The sequence below is a fragment of the Dipodomys spectabilis genome, unplaced genomic scaffold (genome assembly GCF_019054845.1).
Source record: "Dipodomys spectabilis isolate Male_0828 unplaced genomic scaffold, ASM1905484v1 ptg000130l, whole genome shotgun sequence".
In the NCBI taxonomy this organism is placed as follows: Eukaryota; Metazoa; Chordata; class Mammalia; order Rodentia; family Heteromyidae; genus Dipodomys; species Dipodomys spectabilis.
Window position 1 is genome coordinate 3377622 of NW_024870807.1, and position 14057 is coordinate 3391678.

The 14057-nt window shown below is 57.0% G+C and overlaps 1 protein-coding gene across 1 annotated transcript; it reads left to right on the plus strand.

Moving 5' to 3' along the window:
- The first annotated feature begins 1383 nt into the window (after positions 1-1383).
- Positions 1384-13801, plus strand: Cx3cl1 (C-X3-C motif chemokine ligand 1). The gene is made up of 3 exons (XM_042689938.1): positions 1384-1608; positions 8433-8553; positions 11529-13801. The coding sequence occupies exons 1-3, from the start codon at positions 1539-1541 to the stop codon at positions 12541-12543; spliced, it is 1206 nt and encodes a 401-aa protein (XP_042545872.1). The 5' UTR covers positions 1384-1538; the 3' UTR covers positions 12544-13801.
- Positions 13802-14057: the final 256 nt, after the last annotated feature.

Genomic DNA, 14057 nt, shown 5'->3' on the forward strand with positions numbered 1-14057 from the left:
CTTTCTTCTTTTCCGTCTCCTTTCCCACTTTCCTGTGCCCTGACCTCCACTTTTGCAGCATTGTACAAATAGTTGAGGACTTTGATTTGATCACTCCCTGTCCCTCTCTGTATCTAAGTCTCTCCAGCTATCAAATAAGACTTTGGAAATTCCAGACAGTCTAGCTTATCTACTATCTGCTGGCAAGGTTCTCTGAACGCCTGTAACACTGACCCCTGCCAGTGTGGCTCCCACACACAATAAGCATCCAGCCTTCCCCCGTGCCCGCAGGTGACCCAACTGCCTAGGATGGGGTGGGCAGGAGAGAATGAGAGGGCCCAGCAGAACCTGGGACACAGGTTCCCAGACAAACTGGGAACCTCTCTCTGGCTAGGGGCTCACCTGGCCAGCACAGTTCATTCCAAGGCTGAGACTGAACAAGGCTTGTGCTCCACAGTTCTGAACTGCCGGATGATCACTCCTGCCTTTGGGGAAGGAAGGTTCCAGAAGGCAGCTGTGCTGCTCCCACCTAACCACTGCTGACCGGTCCTGCCTGGTCTCATGGAAGAAGTACCTGGAAGGTCAAGGCTGCTTTCCCTGTGGGTGAGTGGGCTCCCCTCTTCTGTACACAGAATTGCACCCCACGAGAAGGTGGCATTATGGCTTGATGGTAAGAAGGCCCCAGGGCTGTGCTGTGTGGTTAACACGGAGCCAGGGCCAGGGCTTGAGACGGGAGCCATGCAAAAGCAGAAAAGGAGGCTGGGGAGCTGGAGGCTGGAAGCTAGAGGCCAGGGCTGCATTCTATGTCCCAGCCTGTCCTTGACCAAGCCTTGAACTCTCTTCACTGGGGTGGTGGAAGGAGGCTTCTCCACCCCAATGTTCTGTCTGACCAAGAACGGCTCTGCCCCCACCATGGCCCACCGGGCCTCAGTCTCCCCACCCGTCTGTAAGAAGTGGGATTTCATCCTTGTCCCAGCACACAGGTCCCTGCCTGGCGCTGGCTCAGAGTGCAGCCATGAGCCAGGTGCCCGGCAAGCTCAGTTTGGAGCTTAGGGGTGAAAGTTGGGGCTCCCTCATGGAGTAAAGGGGGCGGGAAGCTTGTCAGGCCTGGCTTGGGGAGGGGTGGGGGGCGCACCGGCCGGTCCTCCACGTAGGATGGGGGCAGGGCCAGCCCCCCGGGGGGTGCACCCGGGAGGAGACTCGGCGCTTTGAACCGGGACATCGCAGGCTGGCAGGGCGGGGGCCGGGCCGGGGCGGGTGCGGGGCCGGGCCGGGGCGGGCGCGGGAGCCGGGCCCGAGCGGGCGCCGCCTCTGCAGCGGGCGGCGGCGGCGGCGGAGCGCGGCGAGCCGCCGGTTCCTTGGCAACGTCCCCGGGAATCCAGCGCCGCTGCGCCCCGCGCTCCCTCCCGCCGCCCTCGCCCGCGGGGGCCGGAGGCGGAGGCAGCCGAGCCCCATTATAAAAAGCGACGGAGCTGGGCGGCGGAGGGACAGCCCTGCGCTCCGACCCGCGCCCGCTCGCCTGCCCCGGCGCCCGCGCCGACCCGCGCCCACCCTCCGCCATGGCTCCCAGCCCGCTGCCCTGGCTGCTGCGCCTGGCCGCGCTGTGCCATCTGACCGCGCTGCTGGCTGGTGAGTGAGGCCTGGGGCAGGGGCCAGGAGGGGAGCGGGCCCGGGCCCCACGCCGGGGACCCCGGACCCCACGCCGGGTACCCCGGCCCCGACACCCTCGACACCGCCACCCCCCAGGCCCGACACCAGGGACCCCCCCCCCAGGCCCGACATCGGAGACCCCCCAGGCCCGACATCGGGGACCCCCCACGCCCGACATCGGGGACCCCCCACGCCCGACATCAGGGACCCCCCAGCCCCGACATCGGGGACCCCACGCCCGACACCAGGGACCCCCCAGCCCCGACATCGGAGACCCCACGCCCGACACCAGGGACCCCCCAGCCCCGACATCGGGGACCCCAGCCCCGACATCGGGGACCCCAGGCCTGACACCAAGGACCTCACAGCCCCGACACCGCCACCCCCCACGGCCGACACCAGGGACACCCCCCCCCAGGCCCGACATCGGAGACCCCCCAGGCCCGACATCGGGGACCCCCCACGCCCGACATCGGGGACCCCCCCACGCCCGACATCAGGGACCCCCCCAGGCCTGACATCGGGGACCCCCCACGCCCGACACCAGGGCCCCCCCAGCCCCGACACCGCCACCCTCCCACGCCCGACACCAGGGGTCCCCCAGGCCTGACACCAGGGAACCCCCAGGCCCCACCTGGGGACCCCAGACCTCACACACGGGGCGGGGGGGGGGCGCTGCTGGGGAAGGGGAAGGACTGCGTGGGGTGCAGCACCGCTCACCTTGGAGAGATTTCCCCTCCAGCCGCTGCCCTGCGGCGGCCTGAGAGCCGGTGGCTGCAGGACGGCCCGGGCTGGGGCGGGGGAGGGTGTGCGGGGCGCGGGGCGCGGGGCGCGGGGCGCGGGGCTGCGGACGTGGAGAGGCTGGGAGGCCTGGGAGGCGCTCCGTGGGGAGGAGGTGGGAGACCCTGGCCACAGCGGGCTGGGTCTTCCCGCCAGGGTCGCCTTGGCTCCAGCCCCGGGGCGCTGAGGACTCTCTCCTGTCCTGGATGTCAAGGCTCCCAGGAGAAGGGGAGTCAGGACTATGAAGGTCAAGGTCACTGCAGTTTGGGATGGGGCTTGTCATGGCTGCGCTGGTCTGCACTGGTCGGGTCTCTGCCATCTCCTCCTCCTCCTCCCGTGCCAGTGTAGGGAAGGCTTTCATCTATAGTCACTTGCTTTCTGTAGGTGAGGACCTGGGAGAGCAAGGTGTAGCCATCTCTGGAAACCCAGAGAGGTTTAGACACAGGCCTGAAAAGGCACAGCTAACCGGTAGACCAGGAGAGGTCTTGAAGCAGAGGAGAGCAAGGCTTCTCCGTTGTCACCATTTCTGTGGGACCTCCCCCTCCCCACCACCACTGGGGCAGCTCATCCAGGAGGTGGATGCTCAGAGAAGGTGGCACTTTGCCTGAGCATGCACAGCCAGTCTAGGAGAATGAGAACAAGTCCCAGACTCCAGGATATCTCCATGGGAGCAGAACCACCAGAGCAAAAGGGAGTGGGAGGAGGTGGGGAGTGAGGGGTAGGGGTTGGAAGCAAACTGCTGCTTGGGCCCCAATACCTGAGCTTGAGCCCTGAGGCTTGAAGTGTTTGGGGACAGTGAGCACTGGGAAATGGGTGTGGGTGTCAAATTGAGAGTGCTTTGCCAGTACCTTGCTGTGGTGTCCCTGAGCAGCTGTGTGTCCCTCTCTGGTCCCACATACTGTGTGGGACATATGTACAGCTACTGCCTGTCTGGTGAGGAGGCTACTGTGTCTATGAGGGTAATTGGGGGACAGAGGAGGATTCTAGTCTAGGGTGTCTTCAAGCCTGAGCCCCTCAGATTCCTGTCGTGGTTTTGCTGAGAGATGGAGCATCATGCCAACCTTCCTGAGCCTCAGTTTCTTCTCCAGCAAAACCAGACATCTTGCCAGGTCCGGTCTGAGCTCCTCCCGGGGGGGGGGGGGGGGGGGGGGGGGGGGGGGGCAGCTTCAAGGCCGCTGCGTCAGCCCCAAATGTGGGTCTGCAGAGCTGTGTCAGGCAGCCGCTCCGCGCTTTATATAACAAACCTGCGGATGCAAGTCAAAGCAGGGAATTTTTCTCCCCAGCACTGACGCATTTACTCCCACTCAAGTCCCGGCAAGAAAAAGAAAAGAAAAAATCTGTTCTCAGCTGTTAGAGCCTTCGCCACTGCTCACGGTGGGGGAGGAGGGGGGAGGAGAGGATACATTTAGATGTCAGATGCAGGCCCCCATCCAATGTCAATAAGCTGTCCGCTGCTCCTCTGTTGCTTAAGGTTTCTGTGTCCCAACGCATTTCCATAATGCATTCTGCCCATCCATTTGGTGATGATGTGTTAGATGCCTGACAAGCACACCTCTGGGGGCCAGGGCCACCCCCCAGGGAACGAAGGGGACAAAAGTCCTGGCTCTTGAGGTGCTGAAATTCCAGAGGAGAAGAGGGACACTGCACTCAGTGAAGCCTTGGGTCCTTAGAAGAGAAGATCATCAAAAGAGTGAAGGGCGAGAGTGGGGAGGGGAGAGGGGAGAGGAGGAGAGGAAGGTGAACGCCAGAGCGGGTCCTCAGTGGGTAACTTTGACCCTCCTATTTGACAGTTTTTGGAGACATTTTTGGTTCTTCCAAAGCTCTCACTGTTTGCAGTTCGGAGGTACTCCTGGTATCTAGTGGGTAGAGCCAGACACTGCTAACCACGATGCAGAACCTCCAAACCCAGTGGCTCTCAGCCTCTTAGCTGTCCTGGGGCCAGCCTACAAAGCACACCAGCAAGCCTTGCCTTATCTCTTACATTGGCTCCTCTCTAGTCTCTCCTTCGTGACTCCCACCCCTACCCCAGGATGATTGTAGTATGTTCAAGAATGTGCTGTTTCTGCCAGGTATCTGTGGCAATGCTGGTATCTCTAGGTCCTGGGTGGAAACAGTTCTGCCTCTAGTAGCTGTGTGGCCTAGAACAAGTGGCTTAACTTCTCTGATTCTTAGCTTATGCACCCCCTCCCAACAAATAAAAGAGATAACAATACTCCTTTTGCAGAGCAATTGGGAATTTATAAGAGCAGATGTGCATGTGATGGACACAGGGCTTGATGCAAGTAGGTGTACCTCCGCCCCCAAGCTCTAAGCCTTGCTTGGTGTGTTTTACCTGCCTGTAGGGCTGGGAGCCTACAGAGCGCAGAGACAGGCCTTGTTCATGTCCCTGGGCCTCACAGCACCCAGCACAGGGCCGGGCCAGAAGCAGGAAGCAGCGTGTGGCTGACTGGATGAAGGGCAGTCCTGGCATTAATGGGGACTGAGGTGCTTGCTATCAACCTAGCCCCAGCACCTGCTCAGGAAGAGATCAGCGTTTGAGACAAGAGTCTGTGTGGACTGGGAAGTATTTCAGCATGTGCTCATGAGCCATGATAGATGGATGGATGGATGGGTGGATGGATAGATGGATGGATGGGTGGGTGGATGGATGGATGGGTGGGTGGGTGGATGGATGGGTGGATGGATGGATGGATGGATGGATGGATGGATGGATGGATGGATAGATGGATGGATGGGTGGGTGGATGGATGGATGGGTGGGTGGGTGGATGGATGGGTGGATGGATGGATGGATGGATGGATGGATGGATGGATGGATGGATGGATGGATGGATGGATGGATGGATGGATGGGTGGGTGGGTGGGTTGATGGGTGAGTGGATGGGTGGATGGATGGATGGATGGATGGATGGATGGATGGGTGGATGGATGGATGGATGGGTGGATGGATGGATGGATGGGTGGGTGGGTGGATGGATGGATGGGTGGGTGGGTGGATGGATGGGTGGATGGATGGATGGGTGGGTGGGTGGATGGATGGATGGATGGATGGGTGGATGGATGGATGGATGGATGGATAGATGAATGGATGGGTGGGTGGGTGGGTGGGTGGATGGATGATTGATGAATGAGCTTGTGGGAGATGAATGGTAGGAGAAGATGGACAGATGCCAGGCGGGTGACTGGAGTGGGTAGGTGGATGGATGAGAATGAGGCAGTGAGAGGAGATAGGTATGTACACAGGGTGAGCAGGAGATTGACAGGAGAGGACAAAGGGGTAGGTAGATTGGTGGATGGGATGGAGGAAAGAAGGAGGAGTAAAGGGAAAAGGGGAGAAAAGGATGAATGAATGATATATGGCAGATGGGTGGCTGAAGAATAATGGAGAGAGAGTGAATGGGTAAATAGATGATGGAGAGGTGGTACAGGGATGGATGATGGAGAGATGGTGGATGAATGGATGAGTGGATAGGGTGAAGGGAGGGAGGAACAAATGGAAAGAGGGAGGGGTGGATGGAGAAATGGATGGGTGGGTGGAGAAGCAAATGGGTAGAGAGATGATGGATAGATGGATGGAAGATGGAGAGATAGTAGATGGATGGATGATGGAGATATGGCAGGTAGCTAGATGGATGAGCAGCTAGGTGCATGGATGGACAGATGGATGGATGGGTAAATGGGTCAGAGCATAAAGGAGAGATGAGTGGACTGAGACAAGACTTTATTTTCTGAACATTTATTGAGTACATACTTTGTGTGCTTGATGCTAGAAAAAACTGACACCGAGACAGACGAGGTCCCTGCTGTTCTTCGGATGCTCATTTGAGAGCAGATGACTGGCGGGCTGGAGGCCTCATCTCCCTTTATAGAAAAACAAACCTTGGCCCCAGGAAGGGAAAGGCCTCCCTGGGTTTGTACAAAGCCTCCCTAGTAGGACCAAGCCCTGAGCTCAGCCAAGAGCATTGGGGTAGAAGATGGGGGGCTCAGGGCCCCAAGTGCCTTTGTGGCTGGCTCTTTACAGCCCTGCCGGTGGGCAGTGGCCTTTCAACTCTGGGGGCCTCCTCTCACCCACTACACAGCCTCCCTTCTCCTGTGTTTCAGGTTGCTCAGGGCTATTTGTCCTGGGGCTTCCCCCAGGGAGACCCTTGCCAGACCGGCAGTGGTGGCCGCCCACCTGGCTCCATCCCCAGGACCCAGGAAGGCTGCAGCTGGGCCATTCTGAGAACCCAGAGGAAACAGGATCTGTGACTTCATATCAGGCTCCTCAGAAACAACCTTCCTTCTCTCCCAGGAATGAGAGTTATAGCCCCTTGAGGACCCAGCCCAGACCTATAGCCCTAAAAATCCTTCCCACAAGATGAGGCGGGCAGTGACAACAGGGAGTTATGAGAAGAGGAGGTGGCAGATTCCTGGGAGAGAGAAAGATTAGGGGTGGGGATTGGCTCTTTGCCTAGTTTTATTGTTTTGTGGGTATTTAACTATTTGATGGTACTGGATTTTGAACTCAGGGTTTTTACTCAGCCACACCCCCAGCCTTGTTTTACTTTAAGCTATTTTTCAGGTAAGGTCTGAGGCTACTTAAATCTTCCTATGTCTTCCTCACAGGCCTGGATTCTGGATGTTTGCAAACCCTTCTAGAAACCTGACCAAACTCAAGCTCTTTCTCTCTCTCTCTCTCTCTTTTTTTTTTGGACCCATCTTCCCTGAGCCTCCAGCGCACACACAGTGTGTACACAGCACACATGCAGTGTGCTGTCGGCGTGCTGGAGGGGTTTGAGTAGCAGGAGAGACAGAAATGGGATAGAAATAGAATGCAAACTACATCAAATGTTTATGTGAAATAATTGGGTCCTTTCACCTTCATCTCTGTTCTATTTTGTCCTGTCCTGTGTTTCCCATTGGTTCACTTGGTCCTCAGCCATCTGCATGCCCTGCTCATCCCATTCTGCCATTCTTCCTCAAGAATCTCACATTCCTCCTCCAGAGTAGCTAGGATTGTAGGCATAAGCCATTCACTGTTGCCTGGCTTCCCTGGTTATTTTTGAGATAAGATGTCACTTCCTGTCTGGGAAGTGCCTGGATCCTGATCCTCCCATTTTAGACTTCCGGGAGTTGCTGGGAGAAAAAGTCTGATAGACTTTTCTGCCTGGACTGGCTGTCACCATGATCCTCCCATTCTCAGTCTGCCATGTGGCTAGAATAGCACTCGAGAGGACCACTGGTGTCTGGCTTACAAGTACCACTTCTTCATGAGGCATGCATCCGGCAGAAGCCCCGCCCTCACGTGGTGGCTGTACTTAACCTATTTAATGAAGCATATTACTTGGCTGTGTGTGCACGTGTGCACTCGTGCTGGGTTGGGTGCATGTACGTGCCAGCGTGTTTGTTGGTGTGTGCTCACATCACATAGCCTGGGCATGGGAAATGTGTTGGGATGGATAAAGGTCTGGGAGCCATGAACATGAAGCTGCCCAAGAAGGAGAGGTATAGTTCACACACGGGAAGGAGAGGTGTAGTTCACACACGGGGCCAAGGCTAAGCCGGTGACTTTACCCAGCTAAAGGCAGAGCAAGGGGGATGGGCAGGGCCATGGAGCAGCCTCATAGGAGAGCCTGTCCCTCACTTGCTAGTTGTATGGCCAGCAATCACAGCCTCATTTAAAAAAATTAGACACGTCCTGTACACCAGATAAAATAAGTTTTATAAATAAAACTCCTCTTCACCAGTCCCTCAGCCTCCATGAGAGTGTATAGAGTAATTGCGTGTTACAGGAACTAGAGGTCCAGCCTGCTTGAGAGGAGGAGGAGGAGGAGGAGGAGGAGGAGGAGGAGGAGGAGGAGGAGGAGGAGGAGGAGGGGGGGGGGGGGAGGAGGAGGAGGAGGAGGAGGAGGAGGAGGAGGAGGAGGAGGAGGAGGAGGAGAGTTGTTTAAGGTATGCAGCTCTGTCTTGGGTGGTAATGGTGGGGACAATGGAAACCAAATGCCCCTGGACAACCCTGCTGACCAGAGACCTCTGTGGATACAGGACAGCATCAGGGTGTCACGAAGTGCAGCATCATGTGCCACAGGATGACCTCCAAGATCCCAGTGAAATTACTCAGCCGGTACTGGTGGAACCAGGAGTCGTGCGGCAAGCGTGCCATCATGTAGGTACCCCGGCCCCCCCGGCCCCCAGCAGTCTCTTCACCCCTGCCTGCCTCACCCTGGGCTCCCCACCAAAGGCCTCTCCATGTGCTGCCCTTGCTCCCGGCCCCACGGCCACATCACTGACCCCAGTCTCTGTGCCGCAGACGGAGGTGATAGATGGCTTCCTAAATGGCCCAGTTTATTGGCCTGGAGCAGCTACTGACAGTGGTAATTCCTACTGGGTTGAGCCCCACCCCCATCCCACTAGATCCCTGAGGGATGGGGAAGCAAAGCATGGGTCTTACCGCACAGGTCCTGGCCCCTGATTACACTGCCTGCCTTCTACAGGTGATTTCCTTCTCCATGACATGGGGAGCTGGGACAGTGGAGGAGCCAATGCAAGGCAAGGCAAGCGCTCTACCACTGAGCCACCTTCCCAGCCCCGAGCTAATGTCACTCGAATACTTGGCAGGGCCAAGTGGCTGAGATCACCAGTGCCATGTGACAGGCCAGGACACAGAGCCTTAGGAGGCTTTGGGGCCAGATCAAGCTGAGCCATTTTTGTAGCTTGATGCAGATGGCTCATGCCTATAATCTTAGCTACTCAGGAGGCTCAGATCTGAGGATTGCAGTTCAAAGCCAGCCCCAGGCAGGAAAGTCTATGAGACTCTTAGCTCCAATTAACCACCCCAAAAAAACCAGAAGTGGAACTGTGGCTCAAGTGGTAGAAAGCCAGCTTTACGCAAAACAGCTAAGGGAAAGCACAAGACGCTGAGTTCAAGCCTCAGCACATGCGCACACGCGCGTGCACACGCATGCACACACACACGTGCACAAATTGCTTAGCCATTTTCTTTTGGCTGCTAGAGAATCCTGATCATCTTGGCCCCTTGTTCCTCTTGAGGTATCTTGGGATCACTGCCCCCATCCCCTAGTCCTGAGATCCTTCACCGGGACTGACTCTGGGCCCTAGAGCAATCTGGGCCAGCCAAGTCTGGCAGCAGGAAGTGGCCTTTGGCCCTTTGCATCTAGCCCAGCATGTCCTCTCCTTACTCGTGTAGTTTCTAACAGGTATGGAGCCTGCTCCTGCCTTATCTCTCTGCTCGCCCACCAAGGATTGCTTCTACCAGATGCCCCCAAATACTGGCTGTCTTCCAGGTGGAGGAGACCTGGGAAGTGGGGAAGGGGCAACATGGTTCCCCCCTACCGCCCCAAAGGGATCTTCAGGGCCACCCTGGCTTCCTGGACTTCTCTGGCTTCCTAGTATCCAGGGGCCAGGCACATTCCACCTTGATTTGCCCATCTGTAAAATGGGGCCCAACTACCTTTCAGGCTGTGGCATAGACGGTGGGGCTCATCCAGCTCTCTGGTATAGCCTCAGGGGTGAGCCAGCCACACATTCAAGATCCCAATGGGGCCGCCAGATATGGGGCTTTAGCTCAGGGCACACACTGGGAGGGGAGGCTTGGGGGTCCAGAGGATGGTTGTAGCCCTGAATCAGGGAGGAGAGCTGGGCACAGGACTTAGTGATGTAAACTTCTAGAGTGAGGAGTTCCCACTGCAGAGCCCACCTGTCTATACCTGATGTCAGAGAACATCTGTGTCATCTGCTCCCAATCGGAAACCCCTGGCACAATGGCAACAATAGTGCCATTAATACTGATTATGATTATGATTAATTTTGTGCTGGCACTGGGGCTCGAACTCAGGGGCTGGGCACTTTTCTTGAGGCTAGTGATCTACCACTTGAGCAATAGCTCTACTTCTGGCTTTTGTGTGGGTAAGTGGAGATAAAAATCTCACAGACTGTCCTGCCCTGGGTGGGCTTTGAACTAGGATCCTCTGATCCCAGCCTCCCATATAGCTAGCATTACAGGCGTAAGCCACCAGCAACCAGCTTGTATTATTACTATTTTTAACAACACAGAAGTAGGGTGACTGGCAGTCTCTATTTGTCTGGAACTTTCTTGGCCTTCAACAGGGTCCTAGCCATGTGCTGGTGGCCCACACCTGTAATCCTAGCTACTCAGGAGGCTGAGATTTGAGGGTCTTGGTTCAAAGCCAGCCTGGGCAGGGAAGTCCACAAGACTTGTCCATGAGACAAGTGGCTCAAAGTGGTAAAGCTCTTGCCTTGAGCTGAAGAGCTGAGGGATAGTGCCTAGGTGTTGAGTTCAAGCTCCATGACCAGTGAAAAGAAGAAGAAGGAAGAAGAAGAAGAAGAAGAAGGGCTGGGATGGTGGATCAGTAGTAGAGCGCTTGCCTTACATGCATGAGGCCCTGGGTTTGATTCCTCAGCACCACATAAGCAAAAAGAAAAAAGCTGGAAGTGGCGCTGTGGCTCAAGTGGTAGAGTGCTAGCCTTGAACTGAAGAGCTGAGGGACAGCGCCCAGGCCCAGAGTTCAGGCCCCACGACTGGACCCCCCCCCCCCCAAAAAAAGAAACTTTCCTTCAAGATGTGGCTGCATAGTATGGACTGGGAAGGTAGCTCAGTGGTAGAGTGCTTGCCTTGCATGCCTGAGGCCCTGGGTTCAATTCCTCAGCACCACATAAGCAAAAAGAAAAAAGCCGGAAGTGGTGCTGTGGCTCAAGTGATAGAACGCTCGCCTTGAGCTGAAGAGCTGAGGGACAGCGCCCAAGCCCAGAGTTCAGGCCCCATGACCGGCCCCCCCCAAAAAAAACAACAAAAAATTAAAAAAAGAAGAAGAAGAAGAAGAAGAGGAGGAGGAAGTGAGACAGAGTTCTTCCTCCTGAGAATACCTCTGTCCTAGTTCTTCTGGGGTGACAGGTCTCCCAAGGTAGACAAGCCTGACTCCATGTTTCAGGTGAGGCCTCAGGCCTCAGAAGCTGAGTGGTCCAAGCTTTATATCTAGTAAGTGGGGTTGAGATTCCAGCTAGGTCTGCTTATGTGCACAATGTCTGTCCTAGGCCCCATACCACTTCAGCCAGGCTTTCTGGTTTCTGGGCATCATTGATCCCTGTCCTCTTTCCTTGTAGCTTGGAGACAATAGAACACAGACACTTCTGTGCTAACCCAGAGGAGCAGTGGGTCCAAAAAGTGATGAAGCAACTGGACGAGAGAGCGGCTACACTGAGTCAGAATGGTGGTACATTTGAGAAGCAAATCGGTGTGGTGAAGCTGGGGACCACCCCCACCTCCAGGGGACCTCCCCAGCCTGCCATGGCAGAGGCTGCTGCCGCCGCCACCGGGGAGAGCAAGAGTTCCGAGCTGACTGCTTCTTCCCAGGAGGCCTGGAGACCCACAGGGACATCCCCAGAGCTGCTGGTAGAAGTGACTACATCCTTGAGGACCTGGCAGCCCCCAACGTCCAAGGCTTACGATGGAGAGCCTATAGGCAGGCCTGAGGGCACTGAGATTTCCAGTGCAGGTTCCATGTCTACTACCATGGAGTGGCAGGGCTCTGGCCTCCGGGTTGAAACCCCCTCCTTGCAGGCCCTTTCCACCCAGGCCCCCTCCACTCAGGCCTCCTCCATCCAGACCCCCACCATTTCACAGCTAGCCCCAGAGGAGAATGTTGGGTCTGTAGGCCAACCAGTATGGGTCCAGGAACAGAGCCCCAGCCCGGAGAACTCTCTGGAACCTGAAGAGATGGGTCCTGCTCCAGCTTACACCAGTGTTTCCCAGGACTGGGTGCCTGGTAGTATGGCTCATCCTTCTGTGAACTCCCTCTCCTCTGAAGGGGCCCCCAGCAGGGAACCAGTGGCTTCTGGTAGCTGGTCCCCCAAGGCTGAGGAGCCCATCCATGCCACAGCAGACCCCCAGAGGCTCAGTGTCCTGATGACTCCTGTCCCCGACTCGCAGGCAGCCACCCGGAGGCAGGCGGTGGGGCTGCTGGCCTTCCTTGGTCTCCTCTTCTGTTTGGGGGTGGCCATGTTTGCTTACCAGAGCCTTCAGGGCTGCCCCCGCAAGATGGCGGGGGAGATGGTGGAAGGTCTTCGTTACGTCCCCCGCAGCTGTGGTAGCAACTCATACGTCCTGGTGCCAGTGTGAGCAGCCCACCTGTTGGCATCCTGTTGTTTGATTCAGAAGGTGCCTGGGGCCCCCCCACCTTCATTCCCACCCTCACCCCTGGGCCTGGCCTGAGCTGGAATGATAGGAATGGAGAGCCGCGGTCCTCCAGCTGCTCCAAGACCCCAGGGGTGGCCCAGGAGGCCACCCTTGACCTTTCTCCACCTACCAGGGGCAGAGGAGGTGGCCTCCGATGCTCCCAGACCTGCACACTCCTCTGCTGCTGGCTGGTTAGAGGCTCCCTGACACCATCCCAGCCCCAGTGAACAATTATTTATTGACTGCCCAGCTCCTGATCCTCTTCACCCTATGAGCACGTGACCCTCCCGTCTCCCAGAGGAGCAGCTGGCCCGGCCCCTCCTCCTGGACCCCTTTCTTCCCCCAGACCTCCTGCATCTCCTGGTCCTGCTGCAGTCGCCAGCCACCCCTGGGCAGCTGCGGTGCTCTCACTCTCTCTTCCTGACCCTTGTACAGAACCCACCTCCCAACCCAGGTCCTGTCTTGTCTTGCATGAGGCCAGTGCTGTGTGTCCTGGGACTGCTGCCTGCAAAGCTTCTGGTGTCACAGAGAGCCAGATGAGAGTGTTTGGTGGCTTTGAGGTGGTGTTTTGTTTTTTATTTATTTTTCCTGGTAGTAAAAGTTTGCTTTGTCTGAAGACTGGGCTTCCAGCCCCAGCTCCACCCTCCACCCAACAGGACAGCCATCTGTAAAGGAGAAGAGGGATGGCTGGCAGGTGGCAATAACTTGCACCCACTGACACTACTCATCCCTTGGCTCCAGCCCCTGGATGCAGCTCCCAGCCCTCAGCAGCAGAGCACCAAGGACAGCCGCAGATGTCCATTAGACTGGCACTTCTTTGGACCTTGTGGGCTGGGCAGCTGTAGGAGTTAGAAGGCAGCTCTGAAGGCCCTTCTGTGCCCTGGCCAGACTCTCTGTTCCACCTCCACAGCCCTTCCAGAAGGATGAGGAGTGGGGTGGGGGCGGGAGGTAGCACCCCCCCCCCACCTCTAGGCCATGATGCTGTGTAAAAGGAGCCAGGAGTAAGCGGATGGAGGGGGCCACACTTGGGGCATCTGTGTGGGGACTCATGCAGCAATGGCTTGTTGTGGTCCCACATAGCCAGGGGTTTTTCTGTGGTCCCAGTCCCCTTCCCCTTCTACTTCTGTTCTTTGCCCTCACTTGTGGGGGCTTGAACTCTGGGCCCCGGCCTTGTCCTTGAGCTCTTCAGCTTGAAGCAAGCACTCCACCACTCGAGCCACGGTGCCACTTCCGGTTTTCTGGCTTTGAACCACGATCCTCAGATCTCAGCCTCCTGAGTAGGATTACAGGCGTGAGCCACCAGCACCTGGCCTCCTTCTACCTTTTGTCCCCTGATAGCACGCTCTGAATCCTCTCACCTTCGCCCCCACGGAAGGTGGATGGGAAATCCCTTCTCCTCTCACCTTTGCCCTCACAGAAGGTGAATGAGAAGTCGTGTGTGTATTTGTGGAAGAGAC